Source organism: Symphodus melops, assembly GCF_947650265.1.
Source record: "Symphodus melops genome assembly, chromosome: 10".
NCBI classification, from domain to species: Eukaryota; Metazoa; Chordata; class Actinopteri; order Labriformes; family Labridae; genus Symphodus; species Symphodus melops.
This window is the reverse complement of record NC_136700.1, coordinates 14,746,442-14,763,183: the sequence shown is the minus strand read 5'-3', so window position 1 is coordinate 14,763,183 and position 16,742 is coordinate 14,746,442. Positions and strand designations below refer to the sequence as shown.

At 43.6% G+C, this 16,742-nt stretch overlaps 1 protein-coding gene across 1 annotated transcript in view; it reads right to left on the bottom strand.

The window, feature by feature from the left end:
• The window catches only part of dner (delta/notch-like EGF repeat containing), a 60,636-nt gene that overhangs the window by 14,269 nt on the left and 29,625 nt on the right, over positions 1–16,742 (bottom strand). The window contains exons 2-7 of the mRNA XM_079353511.1: positions 16,240–16,584; positions 16,051–16,148; positions 6,202–6,365; positions 3,884–4,032; positions 3,043–3,196; positions 2,352–2,465 (exon numbers count right to left, since the gene is read on the bottom strand). Of these exons, the coding sequence (XP_079209637.1) occupies positions 2,352–2,465; positions 3,043–3,196; positions 3,884–4,032; positions 6,202–6,365; positions 16,051–16,148; positions 16,240–16,584 (1,024 nt within the window). The remainder of the gene's footprint in view (positions 1–2,351; positions 2,466–3,042; positions 3,197–3,883; positions 4,033–6,201; positions 6,366–16,050; positions 16,149–16,239; positions 16,585–16,742) is intronic.

Genomic DNA, 16,742 nt, shown 5'->3' with positions numbered 1-16,742 from the left:
TAGATATTATATAATGTAGGACATAATTTTACCTTGATTGCTGTATGGCAATGATTGATTCTTTAGTGTGGAAAAATGAACTCTTTGATTTTGCTCATATGACCTAATTTCTGAAAAAGTCTGCCTGGGACCAAGTTATATTAAAGTCTCTCTAGAAATAAAACAGTTTCTGAGAAATGTTGCTGACAGGGAAACAACGAGTGCAGAAATATTACCTTCTCTCCTTTGCTTCAGGGTGAATATATTTATCACTATGGAGCACAAACACATGCTTTCCTGTTATGTTCATTAGTATTGATGTTCATCTCTCATCCGTCTGTGCTCCAACACGCCAAACACAAAATGTTTCTGTCATTTAGTACGATGTATCACTGACTTAATAAATCTAATCGTGGTAAAAACTTGTCTTAATCAACGACACAGTGTTGACACATACAGTATATCAGTAGAATATAAACCTTATTGGGGCCTAGTCACCTAACACAGTGCTAAATGTGAAATGTCTAAAAGAAGCATGAAAAAGAGCAATGTTTCTTCAAACAGTTTTTTGAGTATTGTGAGTGTTGTTCAGCATTGTGAAAGAGTTTTGGATTAATCATTCATTCCAAAGTGTGACCTATACCTATACTATATTGTACATGAAATGTATAATTTCCTCACCTTTGATTTTAATGCTTAAACACCATTTATTGTATCTTAGGGAAATTGTTTGGCTAATGTTTCCTTTTTTGAATCATACCACGGCTGACAGTTAACCTTATGAAGGTCACAAAACTAAAGGTTATACTGAAAACATGAACAAAAGTGTCCATGAGGTTCCAGATCGCCGAGTGGTTATGACATGAGCTCCATGTACAGAGGCTATGGTCCTCATCGCAGCAGCTGTGGGTTCAAAATACTTTGGTTTGTTTGTTGCATATCATCCCCCACTCTCTCCGCTCATTATTTCCTGTCTCTCATCAGCTGTTTTATCCAAAGTAGAAAAAAAAATTCAACAAAAAATAACTTTACAAAAGAAGTGACCGTGTAATTTATAACAGTGTGAAAGACAGCCAATATACTATAACCATAAAATTGAAGCATCTTAATGGATTCATTCATCATTAATTTTCTTGTCCTGGTCTGTGTATTTCTAACTATGTGAGTAATATCTGGGGTTAAGTGGTTGATGTTTGTGAAGCCTCACATCATTTTCTTATCATTTTTAAAGAAGCGATACTATGATTAATTAAACTGACCGGATGTATTGAATCACTCTGCTGAAACTCTTAAATAAACACACTGGGGTAATTAGTCCATAAGTCAAAGTTCCCTCAGACTGAGGATTATCTAATAAGCTGCTGAAATGTTTTAAAAGCTCCCTCTCCACAAAATCTCTCCACACTAATTAAGAGGTTAGCGGCACGGTTCTCACTGCCGCGTTCACCTCTCCTTTTTTATTTAATGAAAATAAACACACAAGTAGTGGATTATGAATTCCTGTCCTCATTGCAGACCTTTTTTTGTTTGTTTGTTTTTATTTTTACTGTTGCAGATTAACAATAATCTCTGTGATTGACTCCTCCTCCAGTTCAAGAATAAGCTGACTGCTGAGATCTGGAACAATAACAACTGCCTTCTTCTAATATTTTACTTTCATCCCCGTTTATTTTATGTGGCTATGGTCCACTGTCATCCATTATTTCCACTGTATTTCAGAGTGTGTGTGTGTGTGTGTGTGTGTGTGTGTGTGTGTGTGTGTGTGTGTGTGTGTGTGCGTGTGTGTGCGTGTGTGTGTGTGTGTGCGTGTGTGTGCGTGTGTGTGCGTGTGTGTGTGTGTGTGTGTGTGCGTGTGTGTGTGTGTGCGTGTGTGTGTGTGTGTGCACATACTCTCTGTGAACACATTGTTGGTACATGACATACATTAATGCAAAACTCTGTGCTTTGATTGAGAAGTGCTGTTTCTGCAAAAGTTTTGCAGGCACAGATTTCTCCTGGGAGTTGGATGCAGGTCGCTGAGGCTATGAAGACTAATTAGACCAGAGGAAGAAAGTTTAAATTAAGCATCTCTGTGGCACAGATACTGTTACACAGAGAGCAGAAATGTAGTGTATATTAACTGAAACCAGACATCATCAAAGGAAAAAGACTCTTTTACGTACTTGTCGTTCTTGTTTTCTTTACAAACTGAGTGTGGACAGGGCGAGCTGCTTGGGTTAAACAGATGGAACTGAAATCCTATTGTGGTAATAAACGAGCCCATGCCACTGCACGAACAAAAACCATGCATTCCTTGTAGTCTGAACTATTCCTGAAGATTCAAATGAACTAAACAGGCAGATAGGTCCCAACGTGCAGTGGAAGGTTCTTACCTTCGGGGCAGTAGCACCTGGGTCCGGCCAGGCTGCTGAAACAGGAAGCTCCGTTCTTGCAGGGCTGAGAAACGCAGTGGTCGACCAGCAGCTGGCAGCGCTCCCCTTCATAACCTATGACGGACACAGTTTAGCTTCCAATTAGTTTTTGTGTGTGTGTGTGTGTGTGTGTGTGTGTGTGTGTGTGTGTGTGTGTAGGTGTGTGTGCGTGTGTCTGTGTGTGTATGTGTGTGTGTGTGTGTGTGTGTGTGTGTGTGTGTGTGTGTGTGTGTGTCTTTGTCGGGGGGGGGGGAGTGTTTCACATTTAAAAAGCTAATAAGAATTGTACTCCAGAGACACAAATATAGAAACCAGTCATCCATGTCCACAAACTGCCCTTTGAGTCAACTTGATCAACTTTTTTTTAAACAGCACGCACAGGGCTTGTTAGCACCCTAATAAGACTTGACAGGCAATCTGTGGCCACCTCCGACATTTATCTTCCTACCAGAGGCCCTGTCTTTAAAACTTAGTTCTCTTAAATACTCCTGACAAGATTAAAAGTTCAAGATGTCCTTTGTTCATTTCTTCTCATTCAGAGGTTTTCTAAAACAAAGAGTAGGAATCCCACTTTCTGCATTTGCAAACTACAATCAAACTGCACAGTCAGACTGAGCCTCATACAACCATCATGCACTCTTAGCATACACACCTGGAGGGCAGGTGCAAGTGAAGTTGCGTCCTCCCTCCCCCTGTCTGACATCTGTGCAGGTGCCGTTGTTGTGACAGGGTCTGTGGTGGCAGGCATCGAATTCCTCACAGAAAATTCCAGTGTAGCTGTCCTCACACTCGCAGAAGAAAGTGCTCTGTGGAAAGCCAAAACGCATACACACACACACACACAAACCAACACATATTCCACATGTCAAATCAATGAGCCTCGAAGGTGGAAAAAATAGGAGCTAGAATTGAGAGGAAGGAAAACGTGTGAAACAGAAATAATGAGACAGAAGATTGTAAATTAATTCAGCAACATAACAGTACAGAAACAAGAGGTGGGAACATGGTTTGCTTTCCTGGAAACAGTGAGAGAGAGAAAGGATAATGAAAAATTAAATTTAAAAAGTGAAGTCTTCTGCAAAAGTGAAGGGGACCAGCAGGTCTCAGATGAGCTAAAATCTATGTCAGCTGCAGCAACATGAAAAAACCCCACCATATCTGCGCTATCCAAATAAAATATACAACCCGTTGTTAACGTACCAGACTAACAAAGGGTAGCTCTTGCTACATTTGTTAAAGTAACTCAAATGATGATTGCAAGTGTGGATGCAACAACGCAGCTGCAGTGATAATATTTGGATACAACAATAAAAACATGTCTATTTTGCTGTTTTAATTACTGTTACATTGGAAATGTGTTCAAAGCAGCTGAAGATGCTTAATTTGAATCATTCCATTTGATCTTAAACTATTGCAGGACCTCTCTCCTCTGCCTTTCACAAAGTTCAAGGGCTGTCTTGATAAGAAGAAAAAAAACGGGTGGTATTTAGCACCTCAGAGGGCTGTGTGATGCATTTGCCTTTCCCGGAGCACTGAGGGTCACTGAAGCTGCTGCCAGGCTCCACACAGCTGCTGGCCTTCACCGTCAGGTTGAGACGCAGGGTGACCTCCGGGGCGGTGGGGTTGCCAACGTGCAGCACACCTACCGCAGAAAACACGAGGTGTAAGTTGAGTATTTACATAGGATATACTTGATTTCAGACATCCAGTTTAATTTTCTACATGTTAGTCATTTAATGATTGCTGACTGACAACAAAGCCTAATTTATCTGGTAAATTAAGTGTGTATAGTGCTTTTCTAGTCTTACACCACATGATACAACACCGATGAAGCAATTCAGAGTCAAGTGTCTTGCCCAAGGACACATTGCTGCAGGGGCAAGGGATTGAACCCCTAACCATCCGGTTATGAGACAACCGACTCTTCCAACTGAGCCACAGCTGCCCAACTCCATTCCATTCCCACCTTTTTACACTTTTACACTTCTTTTACTTTTTACATTATGAGTTTGCAGTATAGTGAAGCTCTGCCATCACTACACTTGTATACTTTAAATCTTTGCGATTGTACTTTCAATACACTGTTGCGAAGATTGTTGCTGATACAAATAACGTCATTGTCTACACAATGTGTCGACTATAGTGACCCATCGTAAAGTGTTATCATATCATGTTGGCATTTATCTAGCATTTAGCTCACGTCATCCTTAAGTCAGCCCAAAAGCCTGTAGCATGGCTATAGGATTCTAAGTCCTGTTAACAAATGTGTACAGATGCTTCAGGATTCCTTGCCTTGCTTGCAGCAGGCAAATTACTATACAGTACAATAAAAACACAATTAACACGAATGTAACTAAAAGTGCTGAGAAATGATATGACGTAAGCAGCACTTCCTGAGTAAAAATAGAGTGTGCCTCTCTGTCTTGTCTCCAGGGGTCTACAAGTTCAGTACACCTCTTATTATGTCTTCAATCAAAGCTGACAGGTTTAGAAGCACTTGGATAAAAATAGCTTCATTGTGTATATCAGCTGCCATTTTTTAGAGCCTGATCTTGGCCAATGAGCTGTGAGCACATCTATGACGAGCCACCGACGATGCATTTTTCCGCAGCCAACCAGAGGGCGGATGCAACAACTTGTGATTTTCTGTCACCCCTGACCAGGTGATCGTCAGTCGATGACATCAGACGTTAGACCTGCAGAGTCACCGCTGCTTTAATCCCTCCCTCTTTACTGACACTCTGTATCTTCATCATCCTCTTGCAGTTTGACCTTCACTCTTTCCTTCGTCTTCTTCCTCTGTCCTTCCTCTAATCCTTTTCTATGCTGCACCTCTTCTTTTCAGTCTTCCTCCCTTCTTATCTAACTCTTCCTCTCCCCCAGCCTCCATTATCCTTCCTGCCCTCTGACTTAACTCCCCCATGTCAACTCTCCGGACTCTCTCTTCCTCTCTCAGGCGAAACAGAGGCTGCTTTGCCACAAAGGTAGCAGACACATCAAGGTCATCAGACCAACTGACAGCATGGTGAAACAGCATCAGGTATGTAGAGCACACACAGAGGTCAGACAGTCCTTCAGTCAAAGGGTGAGACCACAATACCCCCACCTTTCAGAAAATGTCCGTGTGAAGCTCTGTATTAGCACAGATGGAATATTGTCATAAATATCTTCTTTTTTTTCCCATTATACAAATACTCATGTCTTACTCAAATATGCAAATATTATGCGATTCTCATCATTCACACATCAGGGATAAAGTCTATAAATAAAATGCATTTAAACCCATTAATCCTCTGATGTTTTGGCTCAGATTTAAATGAGCTATTTGAACAGGGTGATTTACTAATGTAGCTTATATAATTTATCTATGCATGTTGGATCAACAAAAACAAAAATTAAATGATAAATACAGAGATACTAAAAACATGGCAAATTTGACACATTTGATCTCATAAAATCTTGTTTAATAAAACATGATAACGTGGCTAACTTTTAAAATTTATTTTGTTCAATTTTGTTTTATTCAAGGCTTGAGGCCATACATTCTGGTCAATGGTTACAAGTGTTGGAACGAATGCATTACTGCAACTTTACTATTTGTGGTAACTAGTAACAAATTACTTATGTTAATTTCTAGATACCATAATAAAACATTTCATGATAATTGCTGGCATTTAAATGTATCTGTTACTCGTTACTGTATGTGACACATGACTGTCTGTCATCTAACCTATACATTTACAATATGAAAGATGGGAGCAAAGTCAGTTTAGTTGTTTGACTTTGTTTGATCCACTTTGAGGTGTCTTACTTAGGAAGTAGTTCTGTCCCAGGGGCAGCAAGTGGTCCGGCACCACAAGTCCATCGTGGGCCTGCAGGAACCACACTGTAGTGCCGTTCAAAATGGAGGAACGCAGGAAACCCTCTTCGTTCACACGCCACATTACTGGAGCGCCACTGGCATTCACCACCACCCTAATTGGTGAGACAAAGAGGAAAGAGGAAGGGATGAAGGGTGGGGAGAAAGAGAGGAGTGAAGAGTCAGAAATACAATCTGATTGTTGGCTATGTCTACCTTCTCCCAAACATCAAGTTTTCACAAATTAGAAAGATCTCTTTTAACTTCAGACAATCCTGAGCATCTTGTTCAGCTTCTCAGCTCTACCCTTTTTTACATTCAGGATTATATCTTAACAGGAAACAACATGATGATGTCAACTAATCAACAGCACTACTTCTTCCTGTAGTGTCTTATTGAAGGACCAGTCCAGTGTTTGAACCCAGATTTGATTATTAAAGAAGAGACTCCTCCATTCTGTTTCTTGGCACCGTCAGATCCGGTGACTAATCATCACTGTCCGAGGTCTGACTCAAGAGTTATGTCACTTCCTGTAAAAAGACTGTGACTCTCGTGGTCAGAGATGTGAAATTCAGTCAGAGTGATCAAGAGTTTTGGTTGAGACCTCAGACAAATGACACAATGTAATAAAAAATAAGACAAAGCAAATAAAAAGAATCTGCACTTTATTCTCAGCTTTCCCCCAATGCATGTTAATCCTTTCTCGTTTATTATCCACACAGATGAGACAAAAAGATATTTAACAGATATAGTATTTTCTGACATTTGTGCTGCTCATGGGATGAGCTCTTTCTGTTCTCTGCATTACACAAGCTCTCCTCAAGAATCAATTGACGGGCAGTTGAAAGGAGATCATAACTGCATCAGTACACAAGAACAGAAGCAGCCAGTCCCCCACGGAGCAGAGTGAGAGCAACACATTTAAACTCCAGGAGCTTCCTTCCTGCTGAGAAGATAGCAAACATCAGAGCTAAGCTGAGCTAGCATGCTGAGTCATTAAGAAAGAGGCGCAGAAGTCTGGAGTGAAACCTTCAGATCAAGCTCAGTCTGTAAGAGAGATGCTGAACAGCTTCAACGAAGCACCTAACTGCTTAATGCGTCTTAGCATTCCTCTTCCTACACTTGAAAAAGATAACTCTCATACAAGAAGTAATAATACCGAACCAGTCATAATCATCTCAGCCCTGGCCTGCATTCATCTGCTTAAAAGCGTGTATAAATAAAAAAGAATTATACATTTGTTTACTTCTATATCTTTTTATTGAACATTTCAATGAGAAGTTTAAAATGAAAAAAAAGATTATGCATCAAGTGCGTATTTAACTCGATTGTGTTTAATTTAACATAGTTGGCTTTTTTAAGTATTCAGAGCCATGAAGGAGAAAACTTGTTGAGCCAACTTTAGAAAAGGCTGCAGGACAAAGTTAAGGATAGAATATGGCATATTTTAGGTCTTTTTCACAAGGGAGGGAAAGTGAAGCTGGATCTGCCCGACGGCTGTCTTAAATTATTGAAGTTGAAGGTGAGCTGAGCCTACAGGTGAAAGAAAGTGGAAGGTCACCGTAGCAACCAAGATTAGTTTGCTACTGTAGATTTTCTGAGCAAATTACTTGTGATTCAAGCTGAAACATGACATGTTTGATTGTATGATAGCTTAAAAGCTACCCTTTAAAAATGATTGATATAAAGGTATATTAATAGCAAAATCAAAATGTGGGTAACAGCTTTCTTTTTCTGATATTATTCATGTAGCCTTGAATTCAAAAGCTTGTCTATGTTACTGTGGAGATCTCAAATGACAAACAACTGCACAGTGGCACCTGAAAGTGCGCAAACAGACATACACCACTTCTGAACTAGCATTTCTACACCAAACTGGAGTGAGACTAACATAATTAAAAAAACATGGGTTTATGTGGTGTTTTTTTTTTGTTTTGTTTTTTAAACAAAGCAGCAGCATTTGATTAACTCACAGCTCACAGTCTGTGATCGTGATCAGGGCCTGGAGTCGTGCCTGCCATCTATAATGAGGGCCAACATCAAGGGCATCATACCATCACCTTGACCACTGCTTCTGCATTATTCATTGACCCTTATTTAGACTCCTTTTGTAATTCTGTTTATGAGAAACATGCTCATAAACAGTAAGATACACCTGGAGTTTTATAAAGCAGGAAATAAAATGTGTCACACTCCAAAGGGAGTCATTTAGACTACAGAAACTGCAAGTTGTGTCACCAAGAAAAGCTGTTTTATGTCAAGCAAGCAGATAAAATGCTGCGCAAAAAGATTCTATTTGAGGTGTTTCTTTATTATGCAGATAATATACAATACAGCAAGCTTTGTTGTTGTTTATGTTGATTAGCATACAGACAGCAGGGTGGACTTTGTTAATTACTGCAGCTTATAAATGAGCTTCAATGTGTGTCCTTACTTAACAGTTCAATGGAGAAACAACTTCATCACATATATGAATTGTAAAATTCAATTCAGTATTTTTCAAATACTAAAATACTCTTGATGCACAATGACCCTCTTCAGCATAACTGATTCCTATGATTGTGTTTGTTACATCAGAATTAAAGAGGGAGATAATCAGAGCCGATTCTGCTTCTTTTTATACAACTTTGAATTTTCCCTTTCCTTATATTCAAGTCAAATGATGCATTAAAACGTATCTATTGTTTATACCATGTGATTATGCATTGCGTTATTTGACAGTATAAAGGCAAAACATCATTTCTTCACGTTAATTGCAGTGAAGTTAAAAAGTGTTCAAAAGTTGAATTACTGTAGTACAATTACACCATGATATACTTGCATGAAACTTCTACTACTGTGTGTGTAGAAATGCATAACCATGAGATTTTCAAGCTTACATGAGGCATGTTGTTAAAGGATTGTTCTAGTTTGACAACAAAAAGAACAAAATGAGGCGAACTGCCTCAGGGCCCTCATATTCATACTGTGATGCAATTAGTTTATGGTAATTTCTTTAAATGCACATTTGCGGGAATCATGCACCACTAAACGCACATTAAAATGGATGGACTCGACTGAGTCTAATTCTACTTTAAATACTGGAATCATTTCATGTAGTCATGTGTACATGAATTGAACTTCTCCGTAAACTAAGGACACGCTCATACTGGGCCCATTTGCCCCATACTGTGCCAAAACAAGACTGTCCCCCCTCCCAAATCCCCAGCTGGCCTTCGCTCATATTGCTGCAGGTCCAACTGAGCATGGTTACCTCTTGTACATACATCATGGTGTTTAAAGACAGTGGTGGATTTAGCCAAAGACCTCAGAATTCTTGTGATTTTATCGAACTGACTTTGAATATTAACATCTGCCCAAATCTAAGTAAACACTCCACTTCTGCATTGGACCATCGGTGTCATGTTTGGGTTTGTTTGTGTCTCTTCCCCACGTGTGTGTGTTTTGTTTCCCTGTCTGTCATTCCCTCTGTGTCTCTAACTATCAATCAGTGTCCACAGGTGTGGCTCATCCAATCACCGGGTTACTTAAGCTGGCTTCTGCCAGGAGGCCAGCGCCAGATTATTGTTGTTCCATTGTGGTCAGTAGCTCTCTAGTGTTTTCAGTGCTCCAGTGATATTTCTTGTATAATTCCCTGTCGTGTTTATTAACCTCCGTGTTCTCTCTCCTCTTAGTGTTCCCAGTCCTGCGTTCCTGTCCCTGTCTCTGTCGTCGTCTTGTTCGTCTGATCTGGCTTCTTCACGCGTTCCTTGTACACCTCGTGTCACATAGTTTGTTGTTGCACATTTAGAGTCACTTAGATTTTCATGTACACATAGTTGATTGTCACATTTGATAACTTGTACACATTCTTCGAGTCACATAGTTTCATGTTACACATTAGTGTCACTTATATTTCTTGTATTCTTGATCACTCGTGTATAATAAATTGTTCCTTCGTTTTCATTTTCGGTTTCTGTCTTGTGCTCTTGGTTCTACATTATTCTAATCATAACAGAATAATCTGGCCAAAGACATGGAACCAGCCGAGTCAGAGATCGAAAATAATACGTTGCGTCACGCGATAGCCTCGCAGGGAATTATGCTCGGTCATCATGACCAGACTCTCCGGGGTCTTTCAGAATCACTCCACGTCATTTCCGCTAGCCTGAATCGCGTGGAAGATCAGCTGCTCACTGCCCAAGCAGCTCCGATTATGCCCTCTAACCCTGTGATTTCTACCCCCAGCACCACTCAGCCTCGTGAGCCCTTTGTCCCGGCACCCGAAAGGTTTTGTGGTAAACTTGGAGACTGTAAGTCTTTTTTATTCCAGTGCACTCTCGTGTTTGAAACGCAACCTCTTACATATGCCGCTGACAGAGCTAAGATTGCGTATGTTTTGGGTTTGCTCTCGGGCAGAGCACGGACATGGGGAACTGCGTTTTGGAACAACCCTGGTAATGATAATGTTCAGTTTAAGGTGTTTGCTGACATTATGACGTCTGTGTTTGACCACCCGGTTGCTAACAAGGATTCCGGTAACCGGCTACTCAGCCTACGGCAGGGAGCGCTCAGTGTTGCAGAGTACTCTATCGAGTTTCAAACTCTAGCCCTAGAGTTGGGTTGGGACGACCAGGCGCTACAGGGGATTTTTCTAAAGGGGTTGAGTGAGGCAGTTAAGGACGGGTTAGTGGGGCGTCTTGAAGTTAACTCGCTCCAGGAGTTAATAACCATGGCTATCCGCCTCGACAACCGCTTCCGGGAGAGGCAACGGGAGCGAAGCAGGGGTTTGTCTCGGGTAGCGGACCAGAGAGAGTTTTTGGGTCCACCCGTTGCGGTCGGGCAGCAGTCACCGTCATATCCTCTCAGTGCTAGGTCTCACACCGCAGCTCAGAGTGAGGAGCCCATGCAGTTGGGGCGAAATCGTTTGTCTCCGGCGGAGAGAAACAGACGTTTTTCTCTGAGGCTTTGCATTTACTGCGGGGAGGCGGGGCATCAGCTAAATCATTGTCCGGTTCGGTTAAACTGTCACGCTCACCAGTGACGGCAGGGGTGCTGGTGAGCAGGGCCGAAGTGATTAATTCCCCTCAGAAACGCCTCAACGTAGAGGCTAGTTTCCTTGTTAAAGGAAGACCTTTTACTATCCTTGCTTTGGTGGATTCGGGAGCGGACTCTAATTTCATTGACGTGGAATTAGTTAACCAAGCTAAGATCACGAGTCAGCCCATCTCGACACCTCTCAAGGTGGACGCTTTAAGTGGTCAGCTCATAGCCCGCATCGAGTCCGAGACTTCCCCGTTATTACTGACCGTTGCAGGGAACCACAGGGAGGAGATAATCTTCAATATCATGCCATCGTCTAACGCTCCCTTAGTTCTCGGTCTACCTTGGCTTCAACGTCATAACCCGGATATCGACTGGTCCATGGGTCGGATTACCGGGTGGAGTAATTTTTGTCACGCGCACTGTCTTACTGCGGCTAATCCTTCCTGTGATGTAGCTCCTCGTGTTTCCTCGGTATCGTCCGCGGAATTAGCTGCAGTACCTTCAGTTTACCACAGCCTGAGGGAAGTATTTAGTAAGGAGAAAGCCTTATCCTTACCCCCGCACAGACCCTATGACTGCGCCATTGATCTTTTTCCGGGTGCCCCCCTACCGTCAAGTCGTTTGTTTAACCTGTCTGGTCCCGAAAAGTCCTCTATGGAGAAATATATCACGGAGTCACTGAATTCCGGCATTATTCGGCCTTCGTCCTCACCACTTGGGGCAGGGTTTTTCTTTGTAGAGAAAAAAGACAAGTCTCTTCGTCCGTGCATTGATTTTAGGGGGTTGAACAATATTACTGTTAAAAATAAGTACCCATTACCCCTAATCAGTTCAGCCTTCGAGCCTCTACACGGAGCTACTGTTTTCACCAAGTTGGACCTGCGGAACGCTTATCATCTGGTTCGCATTCGAGAGGGGGACGAGTGGAAGACAGCGTTCAATACACCACTAGGACACTTTGAATACCTAGTGATGCCTTTCGGATTAACCAACGCCCCAGCCGTTTTCCAGGCTCAGATTAATGACATTCTCCGTGATTTTCTTAACCGTTCTGTGTTCGTTTATCTGGACGATATTTTGATATTTTCTAAGGACTTGGACGAGCACATCGTCATGGTGCAGAAGGTGCTCCAGAGACTCTTAGAGAACAGACTTTTCGTGAAAGCGGAGAAATGTGTGTTTCACGCTGACTCAGTTTCTTTCCTTGGCTACATCCTGGAGGGCGGACGGGTCAGGACGGACCCGGCGAAAGTGGAAGCAGTGTTGGAGTGGGAGACACCGACTACCAGGAAGCAGCTGCAGAGGTTCCTGGGCTTCGCGAACTTTTACCGGCGGTTTATCCGGAACTACAGCCAGGTAGTAGCGCCACTCACCAGGTTGACTTCTTCCAACGTGCCCTTTTCCTGGTCACCGGCGGCAGAAAAGGCGTTCGTGGACCTCAAAGAGAGGTTTTCATCAGCCCCGATCCTCGTGCAACCGGACCCCACAAGGCAGTTCATCGTGGAAGTGGATGCTTCGGACCTTGGGGTAGGAGCCGTTTTGTCCCAGAGGGATTCTAAGGATAATAAGGTGCATCCCTGTGCTTTTTTCTCCCGCAAGCTCTCTCCAGCCGAAAAGAACTACGACGTCGGCAACAAGGAGTTGTTGGCCGTGAAATTGGCTTTGGAGGAGTGGCGTCATTGGCTGGAGGGAGCGGAGATGCCGTTTGTGGTCTGGTCAGACCATAAAAATCTGTCGTACATCCAGACGGCCAAAAGACTGAACCCAAGGCAGGCCCGGTGGGCGCTGTTCTTCACCCGGTTCAGCTTCACGGTTACGTATCGACCAGGTAACAAGAATATTAAGCCAGACGCTCTCTCTAGAAGGTTTAGCAAAGAGAACGAGATTTCTAGTGCACCTGACACTATTTTGCCTCCCTCGTGCTTGGTAGCGTCTGTTATGTGGGAGATGGAGTCTCTAGTGAGAGAGGCCCAAAGGGATCACCCGGACCCCGGTGGTGGTCCAACTAACTGTTTATTTGTGCCTGATAGTGTTCGTTCCCAGGTTCTGCAATGGGGGCATTCCTCCAAATTCGTGTGCCACCCCGGAGTTGCTCGCACTACGGAGTTTATAAAAAGACACTTCTGGTGGCCTACTATGGGCGTGGACATCAAGGACTTTGTGTTAGCCTGTTCAGTCTGTGCTAGGGGCAAGGCTTCTCACCGGCCGCCAGCGGGGTTGCTGCATCCTCTTCCGGTGCCAGGACGTCCCTGGTCGCATGTCGCTCTGGACTTTGTCACGGGTCTCCCAGACTCGGAAGGTAACACTGTGGTAATGACTATTGTTGATCGCTTTTCTAAATCAGCACATTTTGTGGCGTTACCCAAACTGCCCTCTGCTGCCGAGACCGCGGATTTAATAACAATCCACGTGTTTCGGTTGCACGGCATTCCTATGGATATTGTTTCAGACAGAGGACCGCAGTTCACCTCACAGGTGTGGAGGGCGTTTGTTCGTGCTTTGGGAGCCACCGTCAGCCTGTCGTCTGGATATCATCCGCAGTCGAATGGTCAGACGGAGCGGGCCAACCAGGACTTGGAAGCCATGCTTCGCTGTGTGTGTGCTCAGAGACCACGCAGCTGGAGTCAGCATCTGGCGTGGGTAGAATACGCACACAATTCATTATCATCCTCGGCGACAGGTATGGCACCTTTCATGTGCGCTTTGGGATATGTACCTCCCCTGTTTCCCAGTCAGGAGGCGGAGATCGCGGTTCCTTCCGTCCAGAATCATCTGCGAAGGATTCGCAGGACCTGGAGGGAGGCCAGGTCGGCCTTACTTAGGACTAAGGAGCGGAATCGGAGTTTGGCCGACCGGCACAGAATTCAAGCGCCAAGTTATGCGCCGGGACAAAAAGTGTGGTTAAATGCTAAAGACATTCCTCTCAGTGTTGAGTCCAGAAAGTTGGCTCCCCGGTTCATTGGGCCTTATGAAATTGAAAGGGTCATAAATCCTTCCTCGGTCCGTCTCAGACTTCCCCCGGCTCTGAAAATTCATCCCACTTTTCATGTTTCCCAGGTCAAACCAGTGGTCACGAGTGTCTTGAGCCCTCCGGCCGTCGCCCCTCCACCCCCCCGGCTCATCGATGGTCATCCAGCGTTCACAGTCAACAAAGTCCTGGACGTTCGACGCAGAGGAAGGGGTTTCCAGTTCCTTGTGGACTGGGTGGGGTACGGACTGGAGGAGCGGAGCTGGATATCCAGAGCTCTTATTCTGGATCACTCGGTGATCAGAGACTTCTATAGACAGTTCCCCGATAAGCCTGGTAGACCGCCAGGTGGCAGTCGTTGAGGGGGGGGTACTGTCATGTTTGGGTTTGTTTGTGTCTCTTCCCCACGTGTGTGTGTTTTGTTTCCCTGTCTGTCATTCCCTCTGTGTCTCTAACTATCAATCAGTGTCCACAGGTGTGGCTCATCCAATCACCGGGTTACTTAAGCTGGCTTCTGCCAGGAGGCCAGCGCCAGATTATTGTTGTTCCATTGTGGTCAGTAGCTCTCTAGTGTTTTCAGTGCTCCAGTGATATTTCTTGTATAATTCCCTGTCGTGTTTATTAACCTCCGTGTTCTCTCTCCTCTTAGTGTTCCCAGTCCTGCGTTCCTGTCCCTGTCTCTGTCGTCGTCTTGTTCGTCTGATCTGGCTTCTTCACGCGTTCCTTGTACACCTCGTGTCACATAGTTTGTTGTTGCACATTTAGAGTCACTTAGATTTTCATGTACACATAGTTGATTGTCACATTTGATAACTTGTACACATTCTTCGAGTCACATAGTTTCATGTTACACATTAGTGTCACTTATATTTCTTGTATTCTTGATCACTCGTGTATAATAAATTGTTCCTTCGTTTTCATTTTCGGTTTCTGTCTTGTGCTCTTGGTTCTACATTATTCTAATCATAACAATCGGTACCCTTTCCTGCTACTGTTTTGATTGACTGTGGGGAGGAAGGTTTACATTTATTAAACTAAATAATTCCACATTATGTATCCGTGCTTTTACTCATTCACAAGCAACCATATTGTGCCTACTTTTTCTATCGGTGCCAAGGTTAAGGAACTGTACCAGTATGGGGCCACATACTACTACCAGGGATGTTCGCTTGTTTTCAACATTTATTTCTTTTTCTAAACACTCAGCAGCAATAAACAGGTAATCTGTTCTTATAAACTAGCTTTTGTGTCTCTGTGATCCTCTGACAGGCACCATGAAAATGTGGTTACTTTGTTGACTAGGCAACCTTGCTATCATTGATCCATAGTTACTTCACCATCTCGCTGCTACGAGCACATTCACTGTCCTGAAACCATCACTGGCTGAAGATGCCACTGATACACTCTCTGTGTGGAACAGCTGATCTTCCAGTGTTTTAAAATGAAAAACTACATGTTATTGGTCCATATTGCTAGTTAGCTAGCTGGCCAAATTAATTACTCACCGAGGGAGTGAGATGACACTTGTTCACTCACACACAAGACAACTCGCCTCAGGTTGCAGTCTGTTGGTTAGAATAAAACAACAGATGGCTATATTTCTAAAATAGTCTATACGCAGTTTATCCATATACCCTGTACCACGTCACTGGATTTCTCATCTTTGCTCTGTTGTGAAAACTTACAATAATGTTTAGTTTACTACAACAGAATGGAGACCCACAGCTAAACTGGACCGCAGGCCACCATCTTGTTAATCCGGCCCTGCTTTACAGGCAGTCATAAGAGGCACTTGATGTAAGTCTTACTTCACAGCCGTCTCTTCAGGAACCTCCAGAGATAAAGTCAGAGTGCCTGATGTCAGCTCACACAGCTCAGGGCTCACGCAGTGCAGGCCCTCCGTCACCTGAAACACACATACACACCAATGTTTTTCTTTACACATTGAAAAGATAAAATCTCTGAGGAGCTTAAATTTGAAGTGTAAGTTATCTCACCCTGTCTGCCTCCCACTGCACCACCAGCAGCCTCTGCCCAGCTTTAGGTTGCCATGGCTGCAGGGTGGGAGGTGCCGATGTGGTGGTGGAGGGGGTGGTGGTTGGCTCTGGCGGCTGAGTGGCAGCCGTGGTGGTGGAGGCGGCTGGGGTGGCTAGTTCAGGAGCGGAGGGGGTAGCGGGGTCCCAGTCTGCGGCCGGCAGGTCCAATAAGATTTGATCACATCTCTCCCCCTCGTAGCCCTCGGTGCACTCGCAGGTGTATGCCGGCTCCCCCTCCTTCCCATCCTCACTCAGGCTGCAGTTTCCATGGAGACAGGGACTGCTGGCACATGGGTCTGTGAAAAACTGAGACAGAGAGACAATGAATAAAAACAAGATGAGAATAAGCAAAAACAACCGACATATCAGCACCTATTTTTGTCAACTTTTTATCATTTTTACCGTGAAAGCTCAAAATGTCAACTTGTTATTCAGCTTTGTGATAAATAAATACAAGAAAAAGT